Source organism: Nothobranchius furzeri, chromosome 2 (genome assembly GCF_043380555.1).
Source record: "Nothobranchius furzeri strain GRZ-AD chromosome 2, NfurGRZ-RIMD1, whole genome shotgun sequence".
Taxonomy (NCBI): Eukaryota; Metazoa; Chordata; class Actinopteri; order Cyprinodontiformes; family Nothobranchiidae; genus Nothobranchius; species Nothobranchius furzeri.
Window position 1 is genome coordinate 52,658,696 of NC_091742.1, and position 20,698 is coordinate 52,679,393.

Below are 20,698 nucleotides of genomic sequence, written 5' to 3' on the forward strand. Positions count from 1 at the left end.
TTCCCATTTGTAGGATGCCTCATCTCCAGACAGTTCCATTTTCTACATCTATTCAGTAGCTTTTGAATCAAGTAATGGCTCACATATCTCTAGTGATGTAACACTTTACATAATCAGATGCAGAAGTTTAACTTGAATTCAGACGCTGACCTCACCAATGCTCCCCCATTGTTTCTGTCCACCTCTCTGTTCAGAACTGGCAGACTGACTTGAAAGCTCACAATAACTCAGCATGTCATCATACAGCAGCAATGAAAAGTCATCATGATTGCATGAATCATAACTTATCTGCCTCGTCAGTGTTGGGGTCCTGCCCTCATGAGAAAATTACTACGCAGTATTTTCTCCAAAGGACTATGCTATCTACGCCCTGAAGCGTAGACAATAAAGCGTATTGGTATCAGCGCCAGCAGGGACTCCATGTCCCATGATCCTCTGCAGCTGGCAGCAACTTGATGATGTCATCACACGCTGCCAAGTCTGACCGGCCCCTACAGAGACCGCCCGCTGGACGAGTCAATAAAGCCGAGGCGCAGAGCGGAACTCTTCCTCTTCCCATCCAGTTCATCTGGTGTAAGGAGACCCCCCACCCCCGCTCCTACCGCGCCGGACAGCGTGTGTATGAGGCCTAGCTGCTGAGATCAACGGACCAACGGCATCTGATCTGCTCAGCCCCGGACACAGAGGGACGCCTTGTATTCGTTCATTCAAGATTTCTTTTTTTCCTTTTTTACATTTCTCTTTCTCTCCCGCTTCTCTAATAGTCCAAACAAGCGGTCGACCACGTGACTGCTTTAAATTAACATACGGTCTCTCTCTTCCGTACTAAAAGCGTCAACGGACCATCTCGAAGTAAGCTCCGTTCTTTTATTGTTTAATATCTAAGTTTGTTTATACTGTGGCCAGGCTGACAGACTGTTTAGATATGTGATTTGCCTTTATGACTGATGTGTTGTTGTTTTTTTTCTTGGTCTTTGTGAAGCGATTTGAAGTGTTTTGATTAAGTTTACGGTGAACGTTTGCTCACATTGTGCTTGTTTGGGAAGACAAGCTAAATTCCACACACACACACAGTTCGATCCTTGGTTCAGCCAAACAAAGGATCCGCCATTTTGTTTCCAAAACTCCCTCCAGTTTGGTAATCAGCCTATCTCTGCCTGTTTACATCATCATCTCACCCCACCAGTCTGATTAGATTGTTACTTCACATTATCATTCCATGGTTTCATTGCTTGTTGTTTGTTTGATAAAATCAGTTGGTTGATATTGATTGGCTAGCGCTTTTAAGGAGCTAAGGTGATTATATTAGTTAATAAATGTTATTGCCAATTAAGCTTTGTCTCAAGTGAATTAGTCTGTGTTGGCTAGAATATGACCGCTGCTCGTTAAAAGAATTTTACGAACTTTAGACAGATTGATAGAGGTATGGATTCATTTTTCCCCTGTAAGAAGGGGTGGTGCCCCGAGGCATATCCACGGATCTCCTAATTACGTAATTAATTGGTAAATATTTCCATATTTACGAATTTTATTGATGAATCCAAAGAGTAAGTAAAGCTTACAAATTATTTGTTGGCTAATAACCACAACATATTATGGTGCCCCGCGTGTGAGGCACGATAAACAACGGAGATAATTTGATACAACACAAACAAATCCTTTGGTTTCTGGTAGAGCTTGGATCAAAATAATAAGTGGTCAGCCTTGAACCAGCTGGTGGCAACAGATTGGTGCTGATTTCACTGAGCCAGTGTTTTTGGCTTCCTCTCCTGACTGGCCTCGGTCAGGACAGAAAGTGGCCATCTTGTCTTTGGGTAAAACCTAGAAGCTGCATCAAAACTCTCACCAATAACTCAGTGCTTGTTTAAAGTGATAGAGACAACTAAACGGTTGATGCTAACAATTTAAACAACAAACACATTGTTTATATTATTTTATTTGTCTTTTCCCACAGTTAATGTGCATGTGCAGTTATTATGTCTAACCTTTTAGATTAGATCAACTGTTATTTTAGCAACTTTAACTCACATTGGCTAATTCAAACTAACCAAAACCTTAAATAGCACTTTAACACTGCAAGTGTTGTAAGACGTTGCTAGGGCAACGCACCGGTACAGCTGTTTGCTAAAAATACTGAAGGGAATAGTATTTTATGCGTTGGTCACGGCATTGGCTGTGCATTTTAAACACTAAAACCTGTGTGCACCAAAGAGGTTAATTTAGTGTTGCTGCTACCAGATAGCAGTTGCTGCCACAAAGTGTAGCTTTGAGCTACTGCAGAGCTCTGTTAGGCTATTTTGGTTCAGTTGTTGAAAATGGAGGATCAGAGTAGTGACCTGATCAGCTCCCAGCAACCAGGTTGCGCTGCGGCTCACGACAAAAATGAACCTAGCCTATTCTCTGGACGAATGCTGTCCAAACTGGTCGGAATCACCTGGCAATCCGACTACTCCGTCAGGAGCTTCACTGAAGAACAGCGTAGCAATGAGCTCGACGCTGCGATGTATCAAATAGAGAACCCAGATGATAAGTTGCCAGTCCAGGTTCCCTTGGCTAAGTTAGTCCTCCTCCTCCATCAGAGAGAAATTCAACGTGATCGGAAGATCATGGAACTCCAGAGTATGCTAGCTGAAAAACAGTGAAATGGAAGGCTGGTGGAGGACGACGACGCCTGCACCGATTCTGGGGAGAGCATGGAGGAGAACCCCCCCCCCCCCCCCCCCCCCCCCACTGGTGAGAACAGACAGTGGGGAGGGAGGGTACACCACGACTTTGATGATGTTGACCCAGAGTCTTTCCCCACGCCGGTACGAAAGCAAACCGGCGGAGCCGACTTGGGTCCGTTCAGAACGATCGGCGAAGAGCAATTGGCTTCCTCCACCAGAGGCAGCGAGGGACTATCGTCCCACAGTAAAGGTAGGCCACCTCTTTCCAAGGTACCTGAAGTCAGGAGGATGCTGAGCGTGCCTCCTGATAGCCTGCCTCCTGATACATTCCGGTACAATAATTGACAGTTTGTAGTTTTGGACTCTCTGAACGGACGCATGCAGCGGGGGAGAGATGAAGCTTATCTGTCCCAACCTTCGGCCCCATTCCCTACACACTCTATAGGGCACTCAGGACCACCTAGGGGCCAAGGGCAGTCCGCCCTCGGACTCCAGGTTGGACCACCACCCTCATCTTCACGGCCTCCTTAATCAGTGAGAAGTCGACCAGCCGAGCGGCCCCTCTATTTAGACCGCTCCCCCAGTCCACAACGGGTGCAAGGTGCCGATTGGGGTTATGCACAGTATACCCCATCACCCAGCCTGCACCTCAACCATCCACCCATTCTAGCCATTCCGGTATTCGGCATGCCGGCAGCCAGCTGCCTGACAAAGCATCCTACGCCAGTCCGTACCCAGATAGAGCGTATTACTTAGAAGCCCCAGTTGAAAGACGCAGGCCGCACCACGTAGACTGGCCCCGGGAGGAGGATCTCCCAGGGCACCCACATGACATGCCAGCAGCCCGTCTCAGCATGCCGGACCCCGATCTGGGCCCCAGGAATCAGCATTGGGAGACCAGAACACACCAACGATATCCAGTGCACCCTGAGACAGACCGTGGGTCAGATTCAGAGGATGACGAGCCGTACCGTGAGTCAGGACTCCGTGTACGTCAAATTGAATCACTAGCTAAGGACAATGCTTTGATCCTAACACCAGCGAGTCCAAAATCGACGACTATCTCAGGGAGATGTAACGTTGTCTGCTTGATCTTCCAGCACCCTCTTCAAGGGAAAAGCTCAAGCTAATTTGGAAAACCACATCTAGGACGGTGCATGGTTTCATGGAAACTCTGCCACCTGACACTCGAGATCGGTACTCGTCTCTCTGCCGAGCATTGAGGGATGAATACTCTATGTATGCCGACTCTGCATCAGCTACATTGGGGGCCTTCTCCATCAAACACGGAAGGAATGAACCCCCAGAGAGTATTATCGCCGACCCAAAAATGCTTATTTCCAAGGTCGAAACGCCCCTGGTCCCGAGGAAGACCCTGCCTTCACATCGTTGGTGGTCTCACCATCAACTGCACCTACATCTCAGATGCTCACCTTGCTCTTTGGTCGGAAAAGTCAGCAGTCAGTCAGCAGTCAGCCAGCAGACGTTTGAACTCCTGCGCCAGAAGGACCCCCTGCTGGTCAGTGTAACACGTAGCCACCGGCTCTTGTCAGCTACTTGGCCACAGAGGCTCCTCAAAGCGCCAGAGGTCTGCTCTCTGACTATCCAGCTTGGAGCAAGACAGCTCACACATACATTCAGCATCATACCATAGCTTGACCCACCTGCACACATTGGAGCAGACCTGCTGGTTCGACTAGGTGCCCAGCTGGACACTTGCAATCAAGTCCTTTGGGCCCGTGCCACTCCATCACCTGAGCCTCGCCCAGTAGGCCATGAACACCTGCTGTCCGGGCAGACCATTCCACAGGCCTGCTGAGCAGTGGTTGAGGCAAGCACGGTTCTACCCCCACAGATCAAGGGAATGCCTGTTCGTCTGGCTCTGATGAAGCAGCAGAAGCTGCCAGGCACACAGGCCTTCTTCCAGCCATCACCGCACTTCTTGGAGCTCAACTTAGCCATCTGTGGCATGCCACTCTTGGAGCTGAACAATCGCTCTGTTTACTTGTTGGTCGAAAATCCGACCCGGAGTCCCGTCCACCTGCCGGCAGGACAGCCCTTGGGCATGCTGATAGGTAGCTCCTTCCATGATTTCGAACTCTCAGTCCCCGTGACTGGACAACTTCCCTTGTTCGTGAACAACAGACAGATTGTGGCAGACACTTTTAGTACTTTCCCCTCACAAATGGTTACCATTAAGCGGTATGAAGCCCTTCCTGAGGAACCCATTTGTAGCGCCACCTTAGATACGGACAGCAGTCAGTGCCTAACGGTTTTTGCAATAAATACTCAGCCATCTGGGTCACCGGTTGAAAGCCCGGACCACCAGAGACCCTCCTCCTCTGAACCTTATGCCGGCTTTGAGGCCGAAATCAGCCAGCAGCTTGACAAATCGGATGCGTTGGAACCAGAGGAGCAAAGAGCAGAGCTTAGAAGCCTGTTCTAAGAGTTTCAGTCTGTCTTATCCAGGGACTCCCTGGACTGTGGACTCACAGACCTGCACACGGTTTGCATTCCAACGAACCCGAATGCCCCTCCTACCTTTGTACGCCAGTACAAGATTACCCTCGCTTCTTATGAGTCGATCCAGGAGATCCTCGATCAGCTAAAGGAGAAAAACATAATCAGAGAGTGTAATTCCACTTACAACTCTCATATTTGGCCGGTTCTGAAACCGACTGGGAAATGGCGTCTCACCATAGACTATTGTGCACTGAACAAACAGGTACCTCTCTCAAGGTGGCCTATGATCCATTTAGATCAAGAGCTAGCCAGAGTCAGAGATGCTCGTTTCTTCTCTACGGTTGACGTAGCCAACGGTTTCTGGACCATGAAGGTTGAGCCGGCGGACCAGTATAAGCTGGCTTTCTCCTTTGGAAATTGCCAATATACTTGGAACCGCTGCCCCTTTGGCTACTCTAACTCACCTGCTGAGTTCAACATTTTCCTCCACAAAGCCATGTCAGATGCTGCTTCCAGAGGGAACCTCATATATGCCGACGACATCTTGATGAGGAGTTGAACCTTCGAGGAGCACCTGACCAAGCTCCGCCATGTGCTGCAGCAACTCGCTGCCGCCTGAGCTAAATTGGCACTTCTCAAAGGACAGTGGTGTAGAACCAAAGTGGAGTATATTGGACTGCTGGTGGGCCCTAATGGAGTCGAGCCCCAAGCGGGACGCATTAGGGTCATTCAGGACATTAAGGCCCCAGTTAATCTGACTGAACTCAGGAGCTTCCTCGGAGTCTGCAACTACTCCAGGCAGTTCATTGAGGAGTACGCTGAAAAAGCGAGGCCCCTCACTGAGCTGCTTCGGAACGACACACCGTTCGTTTGGGACAGACCCCAAGAACTCTCCTTCCAGTTCCTAAAACAGAAGTTGGCGTCCGCACCCTGTCTGGCTTATCCAGACAAGGATAAAGAGTTCCACATAGAGGCTACTTTCTCCTCTCACTGCCTGAGCACTGCCTTGAAGCAGAGGCACGATCAGGACATGAGAGTCATGGCATACGCCAGAAAGCCTCTGAGCAAGGTGGAACTCCAGTTCTCAGACTGTGAGAGAGCTCTTCTCTCTACAGTCTGGGCAGTCGAACACTTTCGTAGTTACATAGGACAGAAAGTGATCATTGAAACGTATCTTCAGCCCGTCACCTTCCTAAATAGCCAGCGACTGCGTGAAGGAAGAGTGTCAAACAGCTGCATTGCGACGTGGATGATGGTGCTCCAAGGATACAACATTGAGGTCAAGTATGGTCAGAACACCAAGCTAGTGTTAGGACAAGGGCTAGCAGGCTGCCAGCACTGTGACTCTGGCTCTGTCATGGGCCCCCTGGACACACCTGCTGTTGTCTACCCGACCGCATCCAATCATCGCTACTTTGATGAGAATGTTTGCCAAGGGCTTCCGAAAGTCTACACTGATGGATGTGCCTACCTTCACGAAGGCCAGCTCCGTGCTGGGGTTGGAGTCGTTTGGGTGGACTGTGACACCACTAAATTAAATCACTACTGGTTGGGCCAAAAGTCTAGTCAGTTCGCCGAAATTGCTGCAGTGTTGATAACCCTCCAGCAGGCGGCAGCCTTGGACATTAGACACAGCTTCATTTCTCACTTCCTCATTTGGAAGGAGAACCACATGAAAAATGGCAGTAACAAAGACGTGAAACACTCGGAGTTATTCCTAGCGTGTGATCTGCTCACCACCGAGAAAGGCATAATGGTCTACTGGAAAAAGGTCAAAGGTCACTACAGGACCCTACGTCCGGATAAAGATTGTAATGACAAAGCTGACTGCCTTGCTAAGCTCGGTGCTGACCAGGGAACCTGCTGGGAATTCAAAAACGAGTGGCTTCCACCCAAGGCCGTCCACGAGGTCTGCGCGATGACTCGTCGTCATGCTAAACAGGCAGACGAATCTCAGAACGTTGGGGACCCTTGTTTCTAGGCAGAAACCCACAGGACGCGGACCTAGTCACCATGCAGAAACAAGATCCTGACCTGAAGCTCATCCGTGAGCTTCTCCACAAGGGCCCGATGCCTGAACAATCGTCACCACCTACTGGCGAAAGCCAAGATTTGGTAAACCTGCGCCGTCAGCTCATGCACCTGAAACTACAAAACTGATTATTAGTTTACATGCGCGACAACCGCAGCACACCGCGCTGTATCGTTCCAATCGACCACAGGGGAATAATGCTTGCCTACGCCCACGACACTCCTATTGGAGGTCACCACGGAGCAAAAGTTACCCTCGCATCACTGACAGAAGTAGCATATTAGCCGTCGATGTCCAAGGACGTACACAGCTATGTCCAAGGCTGCCTCATCGGTGCCCAGTTTCAACCCTCCCAGCCGCTCGCTAGAGCACCACTGCAACGCAGGGGAATAACCTTCCCTTGGTCCCACCTGCAGATCGACTAGATTGGACCGGTTCCCAAATTGGCAAGAGGAAACAAATACATGCTAACTATAACTTGCAGTTTTACAAAGTGGGTGGAGTGCCTTCCAGCGCCAAACAACACAGCCGTCACAACCGCTGTACTGCTGATTAACCACGTTTTCAGTCGATGGGGACTTCCACTCTGCATCGACTCTGACCGGGGACCCATTTCACATCCAGTGTAATGATGTCCCTGTTTGAACTTCTGGGGGTGGAAGTTAAATTCCACCTCCCCTATCACCCACAGTCATCCGGACAGGTCGAACGGATGAACCGCACAGTCGTCTCCATGCTCAAAAAGTACGTCTGCACCACCGGGAAGGACTGGGACGTTAAGCTCCCTCTGGTCCTGATGGCCATAAGGTCCACTCCCCAGCGGTCCACGGGGGTTACGCCCTTTGAGATGATGACCGGCAGACTGATGACCCTACCACTGCACCTCCTGTATCACCCAGAAGATGTCAGTGTTGCCACTGCCTATACCGCTCATCAGTATGTGGCAGACCTAAAAACACACCTCAGAGCTATGTTTGCACACGCTCAGGAAAAACTGGAGACCAACGTAGAGGGCGCTAAAGCCTACTACAACCAAAAGACAACCGGCCGTGAATACGAAGTGGGTGACAAAGTATTCTACTTCCGGTTCGCCCAACCGGCAGGGAAAGCTAAGAAGTTTCTGCCCTGCTGGTCGGGACCATTTGAAATTGTGGCAAAACTCTCTCCAGTTGCATACAGGTTACGCATCACCAAAGGAAGACAGGAGCCTGTCCACAAATGGGTGCATGCGAACCAAATCAAACCCTAAAGCCGGGTTTACACTGTGCGACTTTTTCACTTTTTTGAGCCGATTTTCCAGTCGTGCGAGAATCCACGACATCGGGGAGAGTTTTGCGCCGAGCGGTCGTGTAGTGTACAGGGGGTTACGAGAGGCGATTAACACCACGTGACCAGCTGCCGATCAGCAGTCGTGAGGTCGCACGGACTTCTGGCGTGTTTAAAATTTCGCTCGTCCCTCGTGAGGGTATCGCACTGTTGAAGCGGCACTGCGAGCAGCTGCGACCCAAAAAGTATCAGAACCGCTCACGGCGCATGCGCAATCCTGCATCAACGCCGCTCGCTATTTCCCTAATAACACACGATGTTCGTTTTTGTTTCTACACGTTTTTTTACTCACAAAGATTGTCAAGAAAGCGTGTTTGTCGTGTTCATGTCAAATTAAACTGATCACAAAAAACAGATTTACTTTCTTTATTTCGTTTTCATCATCCAACCCCCATAAATCCCTGTGTGTCCTCCTGCAGCACTCCCGAAGGACAACAGGCAAGACAAGACAAAAAAGTCTGACGTGTTGAGTAAAAACTGCTATTTTTAGCATATTTTTAGGGCCGACGTGTTGCTACCAGACGTACAGTGTGAGCAGTCAGGTCGCATCCGAGAACTAGGTCGTGCAGTGTGAGCACAGGACTCGTGAGATCTGCTCTGAGAGGAAGTCGTACAGTTTGAGCTGAAGCTGAGTGCTACGAGTGAAAAAGTCGCACTGTGTACGCCCGGCTTAAGTCAAACCCTCCCCACGGGTACAGAGACCAGACTCTCCGCAGGAGGTAGACGTAGCCACCATATAGTTCTACGCATGGAAATGGAAAGGGGGAGGAAGTGCATGTCTAACCCACTAACATGTACTAACTGACAAAGAATAAGCCCCCCCCCCACCCCCCACCCCCCACCCCCCCCCCCACACACACACACACACACACACCGTCCCTTTCACTAATTAAGAAACTCCTCCTCCTAAACCACAAACCGGATGTACTCACTAAAACCTTACAGGGTACTCTTGTAACTGTCAACCTACACTCTGCTCTGATTATTGAATCTCTACGTGCAATCAAGACTTTGTCTGAAACCATACAGCAGGATATTGTGTACACACGAGTGGTGAGAGATTTGATGCAGGACCTGCTCAGGGAAGTAAGTTCCACTATGGACAGCCTGGTGGAAGATCACATTCCCACATACTTGGTACCACTGGAACTGCTCAAAGATATTTTGACAGCTGCTACTCCCTCTACTGCACACCCTTCACAAATCCACCTAGCGCACAGCCTAGGCAGTGCTATGCTAAACGTTGGTTTTTGGAAAGACGGTAAGCATTTCCACCTTAGAACTCCTAGCTTCCTAGCTTACCAAGATAATGATAGCAAACTCTATCCAACTCCTAACTGAGATCTATGCACAAAGACCAAGGATATCCACTGGGTGTGTCCTGGTAACCCATTTTTCCGGGACGTTGCCAATTATCAGTGTGGCCTCAGGAGCGACGCGCCCCTGCAGAATTGCCAAGCAACGGTTACATTAAAAGATGTGGAAATGGATACTAGAGTGGAACGTGCGGCTGACAGATGGCTTATTAGCACCCCAGCGGACTCGGCCCTTGTAACTTATGACCAACATAACGTTGCCACTGGACTACAACTGCCGAACCAAACCATTTTCCTCTCAGTTCCCCCAGGTGCAATTGTACACTTGGGCAACCTGGCACTCCACCATCTCAACCTCAAACAGTATGACTCAGAGATAGAGATCATGGACGCATTCCAGGGTTATAACTTTACCATTGATTTAGAAATTAACCAACAACTGCAGACTGAAGAAACCAAACTTGTTAAGTTCACACAAACCCCAGATGAACTTACTCTAACGCCCATGAATAGATACCCAAAACGCTCCATAGACACAGATTATACCACTTTAATCTGCACATTGGTTGCCCTGGGGCTGGGCCGTGATAGCTTATTCAGCCTACAGGCGTGTTAATAAACTCCAGGATAAGATGCACTTGCTCACCTATGGCGTGCCTCGCGACCACGTTCGGAGAAAGAACAAGCATGAGTGTACCACATCGGTCTAAAGGCGGTGAGCAACATTTTCTTTATTTTGTAACCCTGTAAGTAGTTTAACTTTTATTCTACCTCTAATTTTATCTAAGTTTTGCATTATGTTATTCTTTATAAGCTACACTCTGAATGTATGACCCATGAATGTATTTTATGATAACTCAGGGTTGCTATGAATTTTCTTGGATGTTATAATATGTTTTTGGGTTCTCTATATTTTTGTTTCTTACTTGATAACATTTAGCTAGTGGTTATGAGCCGGCCCAGCTCAGTCGGTCAGTGGATCTGTCGGCCGCCCAGCACAATTTAGAACCTCTTAGTTCATGTTCCTTGTTTTAGCCCAAAGACTGTCCTAATCCCCACCCTTTGGACCAAAAAGGGGGGAATCTTGGGACCACATAGGCTAATGCGCGCTTGCGAACTATGGACTCTCGTACATGGACTGCTTGTCCGGAACCGCGTGCCCCATGAACTGAACTGTATGGCTGGCTGAGATATGCCTTTCTATCCCCTCACGGGTGCCCCTGTTAAGCCCATGGACTGTGGACCGCCTGATCCTCGTCCCTTTTGTCCCCTCATGGAGTCAACTGCCCGTCGGCCTCCCTCCTTCCACACTGCTACCCGCATGGACGACGACACCCCTGGTAGAATGTCCGCAATCTGACTTAGTTGCATACCACCTGCGTGGGTGGTTCCTCCTCGTTATGCGCGTGGGAACTATCCCGTTTCCTATCCCTTCTTGTTCTTTTGCCTGACCAGGATCCAAGACCAAGACTAAGACCAAAGGCGACCAAGGCGACCAACGTTCCTGAGGGACGAACCCATCTGTGCATCCGACGATTGAGCTCTGGCGCGATCCCCGAAACCAAAGGGGGGAATGTTGGGGTCCTGCCCTCATGAGAAAATTACTACGCAGTATTTTCTCCAAAGGACTATGCCATCTACGCCCTGAAGCATAGACAATAAAGCATATTGGTATCAGCGCCAGCAGGGACTCCATGTCCCATGATCCTCTGCAGCCAGCAGCAGCTTGATGATGTCATCACGCGCTGCCAAGTCTGACCGGCCCCTACAGAGACCGCCCGCTGGACGAGTCGATAAAGCCGAGGCGCAGAGCGGAACTCTTCCTCTTCCCGTCCAGTTCATCTGGTGTAAGGAGACCCCCCCCCCCCCCCCCCCCCCCCCGCTCCGCTCCTACCGCGCCGGACAGCGTGTGCATGAGGCCTAGCTGCTGAGATCAACGCCGTCTGATCTGCTCAGCCCCGGACACAGAGGGACGCCTTGTGTTCGTTCATTCAAGATTTCTTTGTTTCCTTTTTTATATTTCTCTTTCTCTCCCGCTTCTCTAATAGTCCAAACAAGCGGTTGACCACGTGACTGCTTTAAATTAACATACGGTCTCTCTCTTCCGTACTAAAAGCGTCAACGGACCATCTCGAAGTAAGCTCCGTTCTTTTATTGTTTAATATCTAAGTTTGTTTATGCTGTGGCCAGGCTGACAGACTGTTTAGATATGTGAATTACCCTTATGACTGATCTGTTGTTTTTTTTTTCTTGATCTTTGTGAAGCGGTTTGAAGTGTTTTGATTAAGTTTACTGTGAACGTTTGCTCACATTGTGCGTGTTTGGGAAGACAAGCTAAATTACACACACACACACACAGTTCTATCCTTGGTTCAGCCAAACAAAGGATCCGCCATTTTGTTTCCAAAACTCCTTCCAGTTTGGTAATCAGCCTATCTCTGCCTGTTTACATCATCATCTCACCCCACCAGTCTGATTAGATTGTTACTTCACATTATCATTCCATGGTTTCATTGCTTGTTGTTTGTTTGATAAAATCAGTTGGTTGATATTGATTGGCTAGCACTTTGAAGGAGCTAAGGTGATTATATTAGTTAATAAATGTCATTGCCAATTAAGTTTTGTCTCAAGTGAATTTTTTTGTGTTGGGTAGAATGTGACCGCTGCTCGTTAAAAGAATTTTACGAACTTTAGACAGATTGACAGAGGTTTGGATTCATTTTTGCCCTGTAAGAAGGGGTGGTGCCCCGAGGCATATCCACGGATATTATTGTAGCTCAACCGAGCTTCTTCAAAATAAAGAATGAGACGAGACTTTGTCTTGCTGAACTCGAACTTTAGTGAATTAGAACACCTTACAGGAAAATCACATGTCTGCTCTTAGCGCCAGTTTTTTTTTCACTTCCTGGTTTTTCGTTAAGCCTTCTGGGAACACGCTAAGTCTCATGGGTAATGAAGTTTTAAAGATTAAACAATACTGAGCCTCTTAACTAATTTCAAATCAGAAATACTGTCTCATTACACTAAATAATCAAATTAAATAATATGTCCTTGGTGAACATTCAAATTCAACATTTCCATGAACTAACATAATAGTCATTTCCATTTGTTACTAGCATTAATAACCCCCCCCCCCCCCCCCCCCCCCATGCTCTTATAATAATTCACAACATTCTCCCCGCCGATGAACTGTAGTTCATCTAAAGTTCCAAAAGATACAACAGTTGAACAGGTCTTCTCAAGACAGCCCCAGTGCTGGTGCGGACCAAGCATGATCGCACAGACCCGTCACGGCCAGGGAACAGTTCCTCAACTCTTCCAAGTTTCCAGCACTGTCGGGGTACGTTGTCCTCACCTATGAGCACCACATCCCCCACCTTTGGTATGGAGGGTTTTGGTGTCTCACAGCGATGGGCTGACTTTAAGTCCAACAGGTATTCTCGTCGCCAGCTGTTCCAGAATGTTGTCATCAGTCTCTGTCTGTATCTCCATCTCCGTGTCATTTCCTCCTTGTTGGCTGTAGGACGAAGAGCATCAGCTGGAAATGAATTGGGCGGTAGACAGGTGAGTCTCTTACCCACCAGGAAGTGAGCAGGTGTCAAGGGCTGTGGCTCATTGACGTCACTGTGCACGTAAGTGAGAGGTCGAGAGTTTATAACAGCTTCAACCTCAGTCAGAACAGTGCACATCTCTTCAAATTTAAGCTTGGCTCTTCCTAGGACTTTCCTCAGGATGGTTTTGACTGAGCGCACCAGACGCTCCCAGAATCCACCCCACCAGGCTGCTCTTTCTGCTATGAATCTCCAAGAGATGCCCTTTTCTGAAAAGAACTCTTGTAGCTGAGGGTCCTTGATGCCTTTCCACAGCTCCTTCAGATCTTGATCAGCTCTTTTGAATGTTTTGGCATTATCAGAGTAGATCACCTTGCACAATCCCCTTCTTGAGATAAATCGCTTTAGAGCTAGCAGAAAGTTTTCCGTGGACTGATCAGTCACAAGCTCCAGATGAACTGCTCTTGTTACCGCACAGGTAAACAAAGCTATATAAGCCTTTGTCATGGAAGACTGTTGTTTCACATAGAGTGGTCCAGCAAAGTCCACCCCAGTGATCTCAAATGGTGGTGACTCAGTTATCCTTTCTCTTGGGAGTGGAGCAGTGGCCTGTCTTCCCGCCTTTGCTTTGAATTTTTTACAAAGCGTGCATCCTGATACCACTCGGCGTACTACTTGTCTTGATCTCAGAACCCAATATCTCTCCCTGACTTGTATCAACGTGTCTCTCACTCCGGCATGCATCATCTTGTCATGTTGATATCGAACCAGCATCTCTGTGTATTTGTGGTCATTGGGTAAAATCCATGGATGCTTCTCTTGGTAGGTAAGATCAGAATGTTGCAGCCTGCCTCCTACACTGAGCAGGTCATTTTTATCCAGAAATGGCTTCAGATCTCGTATTTTGGAGTCAGTGTTAATGTCTTTCCCAGCCTTGAGAAGGTGTATTTCCTGACTGAAGCTCTGTTTCTGAGTTATCTTGATCCAGTAGTTTTCTGCGCCTTGCAGCTCTTCTGCTGTCAGCTCTCCACGCAGTTTGGGGTTACTACGTGTGTTGGTTATGAATCTCCTTATCCAGGCTGTCACCCGGAACACCGTTTTCAGATTACTGTAGTCCTCTAGGCGGAACACCGGTGCAAACTGCTGTATATCCTGACTAATGAGCTGCACAGCGATTTGATGTTTAGGTTTGAGCTCAGAGTTCACTTCCTGATCCAAGACTTGCTCCATACTCCTTTCTGGTTGATTCTGGAACATCAGAAACTGAGGTCCATCCCACCATAAGGTGCTCTGCCTTAGCTCCTTTATGCTAAGTCCTCTGGTGGGAAGATCGGCTGGGTTCATCTTTCCTTGGCAGTGAAACCAGGACCTTGGATCAGTCAGAGATTGAATTTCCATGACCCTGTTTGCCACAAAGGGTTTCCATTTTTGAGCAGAGCTGCGTATCCAGTGCAGTGCTATCATTGAGTCTGTCCACATCCTGAGCTGGAACTGGTCCAGGTGAAGTGATTTCATTAGAGTGTTTCCTAGTCTAGCTCCGATCACTGCGCCCATCAGCTCTAGGCGTGGTAATGTCATTTTTTTCAGTGGAGCCACTCTGGACTTTGATGCAACCAGGCTCGTTGTCACTTCTCCCTCATCAGTTTTTCCTTGCAAATATGCAACTGCGCTGTAAGCCCTCTCGCTCGAGTCACAAAACACATGCAGTCTTAAAGTGTGACTGTTCTTGGGCAGAACGTTTGTGTTATACCACCTTGAGATGGACAGCTGATGTAGCTGAGGAAGCTCCGAGCACCACTGCTGCCATTTCTGCGCAAGATCTGGTGGCAGTTCCTCATCCCAACTCAGCCCTCTCTCCCACATTTCCTGGAACAGACACTTTACTCTGACGGTAAAGGGGGTCAAAAATCCTAGCGGATCATATAATCGAGCGGCTGACTGTAGGACGCTCCTTTTTGTGTTCTCCCTTTGCTTTAGGATCAGGAGCAAGCCTTTGGGGTCAAACACAAAGTCATCTGTGGCTGGTCTCCATATTAAACCTAAAACCTTCAATACTGATCCGTGAACTTCATGCTCAACAGCACAGTGCATTTGACTCTCTTGCCATTTTTCCTTTAGCTCTGGAGAGTTTGTCATCCATTTACAAAGCTCCATTCCAGCAGCTGTCATAATATTCTTCACCGTCAGTGCCAATGCATGTGCCTCTGAGACATCTTGTACACTTGCAATGAAATCATCCACGTAGAGCGAGGCTCTAATGATTTCCACCACCTCCGGGTAATCTGGCTCAAACTGTTTAAGATGTTTCCTTATAGTAGCTGCCAGCAAGAACGGACTTGGGGAGGCGCCAAATATGACTCGTGTCATTCTTAACACACGTGGTTTTTCATCCCTTTCTTCAGTCGGGGGGCTGTTGAACCACAGAAATCTCACTGCATCCCTGTCTGTTTCTTTGAGTGATACTTGTAGGAAGACCTTCTTGATATCTGCCATAAATGCAACCTTGTGCAGTCTGAATCTTATCAGCACACTTAGTAAGTCTGGGTTTAGATTGGGTCCCGTCAGAAGACAGTCGTTAAGTGAGGGACTTTCTTGTTCATGAGATGAAGCATCGAACACAACACGCAATTTTGTTGTTGCTTTATCCTCTCTCAATACGGCATGATGAGGTAAATAATACATGTGGCTGTCTGGTGATGCTACATCGTCTTGTGTGACCTCTTCAGCCATTCCTTCCTTTAAGTAGTCCTGTATCACATCATTATATCTGCTGTAGAGAGTTACATCTCCTTTGAATTTTCTTTTCAATCCCTCCAATCTTTTCTTTGCTAGGCGATAATTGTTCTGAAGAGGAGGATGTTCTTGTCGCCATGGCAACTCCACTTCATAACGCCCATCTTTGTAGATGGTTGTTTGATCAAAACGCTGTAGAGCTTCTTCATCCTCCAGGCATTCAGTCTTTCCATCAGTGATGCCAAGTGACTCAAGTTCCCAAAACGCATGCAACTGTTTGTCAAGTGGAGCAGTTTCGGTGAGCTGTATGTGCATGCAGCTTGTTTCCGTCATTCTGGAGAGTGACACAGGACCTTGTACCGTCCATCCAAAGGTACTCTCTAATGCGACCAGACTCTCTGTTAGTCTTTCTACTCGGCCGGTGACTATTTGCCAGTAATAGTCTGAGCCAATCAGCACAGAAAGTTCAGGTTTGTCATCTCCAGGTGAATCTGCAAGCGGCAGACATCTTCTCTTCATTTCCTTCTGTATCTGATCACCAGGAACTTGCATTACAGCTGTACATATTTGTGGAGTTACTACTGCTTCTATTTCAATGCTTTGTTCTTTATTCCAAATGTTCTCCAGACAGAGTTTCACTATATTGCGTTTCGCAGTCACTGGAACTGTGGAGCCGAAGGTGTGGAGATTAAACGTGCCTTGACCAACTACAGGCAATTTTAGGACCTTCACCACATTCTCATGCACAAAGCTTCCCTGGCTTCCTCCATCCAGCAAACAGCGCACTAATTTTCGACCTGCAGGACCAGACACCCATGCTTTGGCAGTTTGTAGCAACACGGTGTTCTCACTGTTAGGTTTCCTTTCATCCACTTGGGGAATGACTGATGAAATGACAGTGTCTGTATTTTCAGGTGTTGCTGGTATTGAGGCATTATTTCCTTCACAAACAGCAATATGATGCCTTCCGCTGCAGGATGCACATGATATTCCCTTTACTCGGCAGAATCTGGCTATATGTTTTGGACCCAAACATAAAAAACACCTGCCCATCTTCTTCAGCTTCTCCTTGCGTGCAGCAATATCTGTATCTGGACATTTTTCAGATTTGTGGTCGCCACTATCACAAAATAGACAGTTGTGTGTCTTCAGGCTAGCTGTATGCAGTGCAGCTGCAGATGTAACATTTGTTTTTTTTAGTTTCATGTCATTCCCAAAACTTGGTTTGTGGCTAGTTCGCTGAGACGGCTGGCTCTCTCTTTGATTATATGATTTTGTCATTTGTAAGGCTCTTTCTCTGCTTTGAACCTCTTTTTGGAGGAACTTAAGCACATCAGGCACCTTCCATTCATCCTCTCCTCCCTTTTGGCGGCTGTATTCTAGAGCCATATCCTCTGGTATCATCTGGAGAAGTATGGGGCATAACATGCTTCCATAACTGTCTGATACCACCCCCATTGATTCTAGGCTCCTTATCTGAATTTCACATTCATCATAAAGATGTCGTAATGCCGTCACATCAGAGGATCTTCTTACCGGGGTGAGGTTCAAAAGCTTAGACATGTGGGCATTTACTATGAGGTCTTTCCTTCCAAATCTGGTTTGGAGTATGTCAATGGCTGCGTCATAATTAGCATCTGTTAAAGTGAGGCCTGCTACTGCCTTCGCTGCCGAGCTGGTGAGATACGTTTTCAGATATGTGAATTTCTCTCTTTTACAAAGGGTGAGGTTACTATGAATAGCCGTCTCATATTGGCTCCAAAACTCTTGCCATAGGCTTACATCACCATTAAACTTCTCTATCACTAGCTTAGGCAGTTTAACTGAAGGGTTGCTCTGCTGGGACACAGCGGAATTTGCACTGACGTCACTCACACGAAACGGCGGCCGATTGTCATTACTCACGGGTTCCCGTGCCCTCAGAATGCGGTGTACTCGGGTTTTCGTTCCGATAATGCGATCCTTATACTCCTCCGAGAGTTCAACTTCTGCCTCCATATCCTCCAGTGAAGTGGATTCCTCCAACTCACGATCCAGCTCTTGTAGGCTGTCCTCTTTTGCTGTTAAAACTGCCAGCATGTCCCGCATACGGCTTAAATCCGGATCATCCTTTAACATTTCCGCATCGATCTGGTTTAATAGTCTCGTTGTGGAACTCCGAATTGTCCGTCGTTTACGTTTCACCTTTTCAATGCGTCCTCCTGTATCCAGTCTCCCTTCGAGGTCTCCATCTTCACCTTCAGTCATCTTTATCCCGGGTTTCGGCACCAAAAATATTGTAGCTCAACCGAGCTTCTTCAAAATAAAGAATGAGACGAGACTTTGTCTTGCTGAACTCGAACTTTAGTGAATTAGAACACCTTACAGGAAAATCACATGTCTGCTCTTAGCGCCAGTTTTTTTTTTCACTTCCTGGTTTTTCGTTAAGCCTTCTGGGAACACGCTAAGTCTCATGGGTAATGAAGTTTTAAAGATTAAACAATACTGAGCCTCTTAACTAATTTCAAATCAGAAATACTGTCTCATTACACTAAATAATCAAATTAAATAATATGTCCTTGGTGAACATTCAAATTCAACATTTCCATGAACTAACATAATAGTCATTTCCATTTGTTACTAGCATTAATAAACCCCCCCCCCCCCATGCTCTTATAATAATTCACAACAGATATCCTAATTACGTAATAAATCGGTAAATATTTCCATATTTACGAATTTCATTGATGAATCCAAAGAGTAAGTAAAGCTTACAAATTATTTGTTGGCTAATAACCACAACATCAGAGTTACAGAAGTCGCTGATTGAGACGAGGTGGCTCTTAGTTTTTGTTTGATATGAGTCTAGATTATATCATTAATCTGTCACCTGGGAGGAGGAGGATGGAGGAGTACTGTCTTACCACTGAAAGGAGGGTCAGATCACAGCTGTGGATTCACCCTCTCTGATGGGTGCTGTGAGGAGGTGGGGTCGACCGTTTTCACTCTGAGTGGTGAAAACGACTCCAGAATGAAAGATATTCCGATTAAATGCTGACTTTTGTTTGATTTTACCACTTAAAAGGCACACAGTCTTATGGTAAAGGTAATGATGATAATACAAACTGAAGCTGAAAAGAGGCTTTGTCACACTCGTGACATTTAACTCTGATGCTTTCATTTAACCATATATATATATATATATATATATATATATATATATATATATATATATATATATATATATATATATATATATAGCAGTTAAATGTGTTTTTGTGCGAAAGTTACAATCACCATATTACCCATTGCTAGCTTTCTGAAAAGCCTCTGTTCAGAAAATTAGTTTACATCAGACAGGATTGACAAACTAACAGCTAGTCCAAAAGCAGCCTAAAGCAGGACATTTGGTCCAGCTCCAGTCTCTAAAACCAATTAGTTATTCATGACTTTATAAATGTGGCAACCTGGGCTCAGCTAACAGGCTACCCATTAACTCTTAGGTCCTGAAGGAAGTAAGTTAGTCCTCCAAACAAGAGGCCATTCAGGAAGCTTATTTCTGGTAAAAATTGTAATTACAGCTGAAAAATGGAAATTAAAAAATTGCCTTTTAATTTTCACTGACTGTCCAGAATAATTCTCAGTGATCAGGCTCGATGCAGTCTGCTGGGTTCCCTAACAAACTGGCATAATGAACTGAACTCAGATGATAAGTTGGTTCAGTTGGAATGTTTACGTTTGTGCTTTTAGGCGACTCTAGTTGTGATTATATAAATAAACAGAATTTATTTGGTTAATTAATAGACTTTAAAAGTAACCGCAGGTTCTCCAGATGATTGAATTCTGTTATTTTCTGACAGGAAAGAGCTCCACCAAGTACGCTCAGATTGACATCACCGCCACAGAGACGGCCCACAAAGTTGGTGCTCAGCACGCTCTGGGTCGGCAGGAGGGGCTCCACACTCTGGAGCTGAGGAGAAAAGGAACACCTCACTGACGCCACCCAAACACCAGCCTGAAGCATCAGATGGTGACTTTAGGAGCTGTAGGCATGACAGATTCAGATGAAACACCGATCCTGTGGAGGTTAAAACTGCTTTTTAATGTTCTTTTCTTTCTCCGTCTCAGGTTGAATCAACGAGCGGCTTGAGGGTTGAGCTTTTGGAGCAGTGATACGTCTTTCTGAACTTGAGTGCTTCATTAAATGTAATCATGTCAACCAGAAGAGCTCAGAGCAGCTCAGAGCTGAGTCACAGCCTATAAAAACCCTCTGAGCGGCGACATTTCAGCTCCGTCCGTCCCTCAAAGCACGCAATACTCCGATTTCTGTCATCATGTCACTAACCAGCAGTAAGACAGGGAGCAGGGATCAGTTGGAAATAAGTATTAATTCCATGTATACAAACCTCTTTGAATGTATTCAAATTTAGAGAAACAGCATCCAGTCAGACTGGAAATATAACGCAGAGAGACGGGTTTAATGTCTGATCGCCTGTTGAATCCTTTATCAACACTAATCATTAAAACACTTGAGGCTATTGCTTTTAAACTGGTTTCAGTGGTTCCTGAGCTAGAAATGTGAGCATCTTCAAATGGGACAGCACTCTACTGCCCTCTGCTGACCAGGAACTG

The 20,698-nt window shown here is 46.9% G+C and overlaps 1 protein-coding gene across 4 annotated transcripts in view; it reads left to right on the plus strand.

The window, feature by feature from the left end:
• LOC107377376 (protein Dok-7) overlaps positions 1–20,427 on the plus strand; it is an 81,137-nt gene extending 60,710 nt beyond the window's left edge. For 2 of the 4 annotated variants that reach the window (XM_054747801.2, XM_070546425.1), the window contains 2 exons: positions 19,927–20,111; positions 20,195–20,427. In XM_054747801.2, coding sequence (XP_054603776.2) covers positions 19,927–20,063 — 137 coding nt within the window. In that variant the 3' untranslated portion in view covers positions 20,064–20,111; positions 20,195–20,427. Of the gene's footprint in view, positions 1–194; positions 304–19,926; positions 20,112–20,194 lie in introns of those variants that run through there. The other 2 variants (XM_070546417.1, XM_070546420.1) reach the window with 2 other exon arrangements.
• Positions 20,428–20,698: the final 271 nt, after the last annotated feature.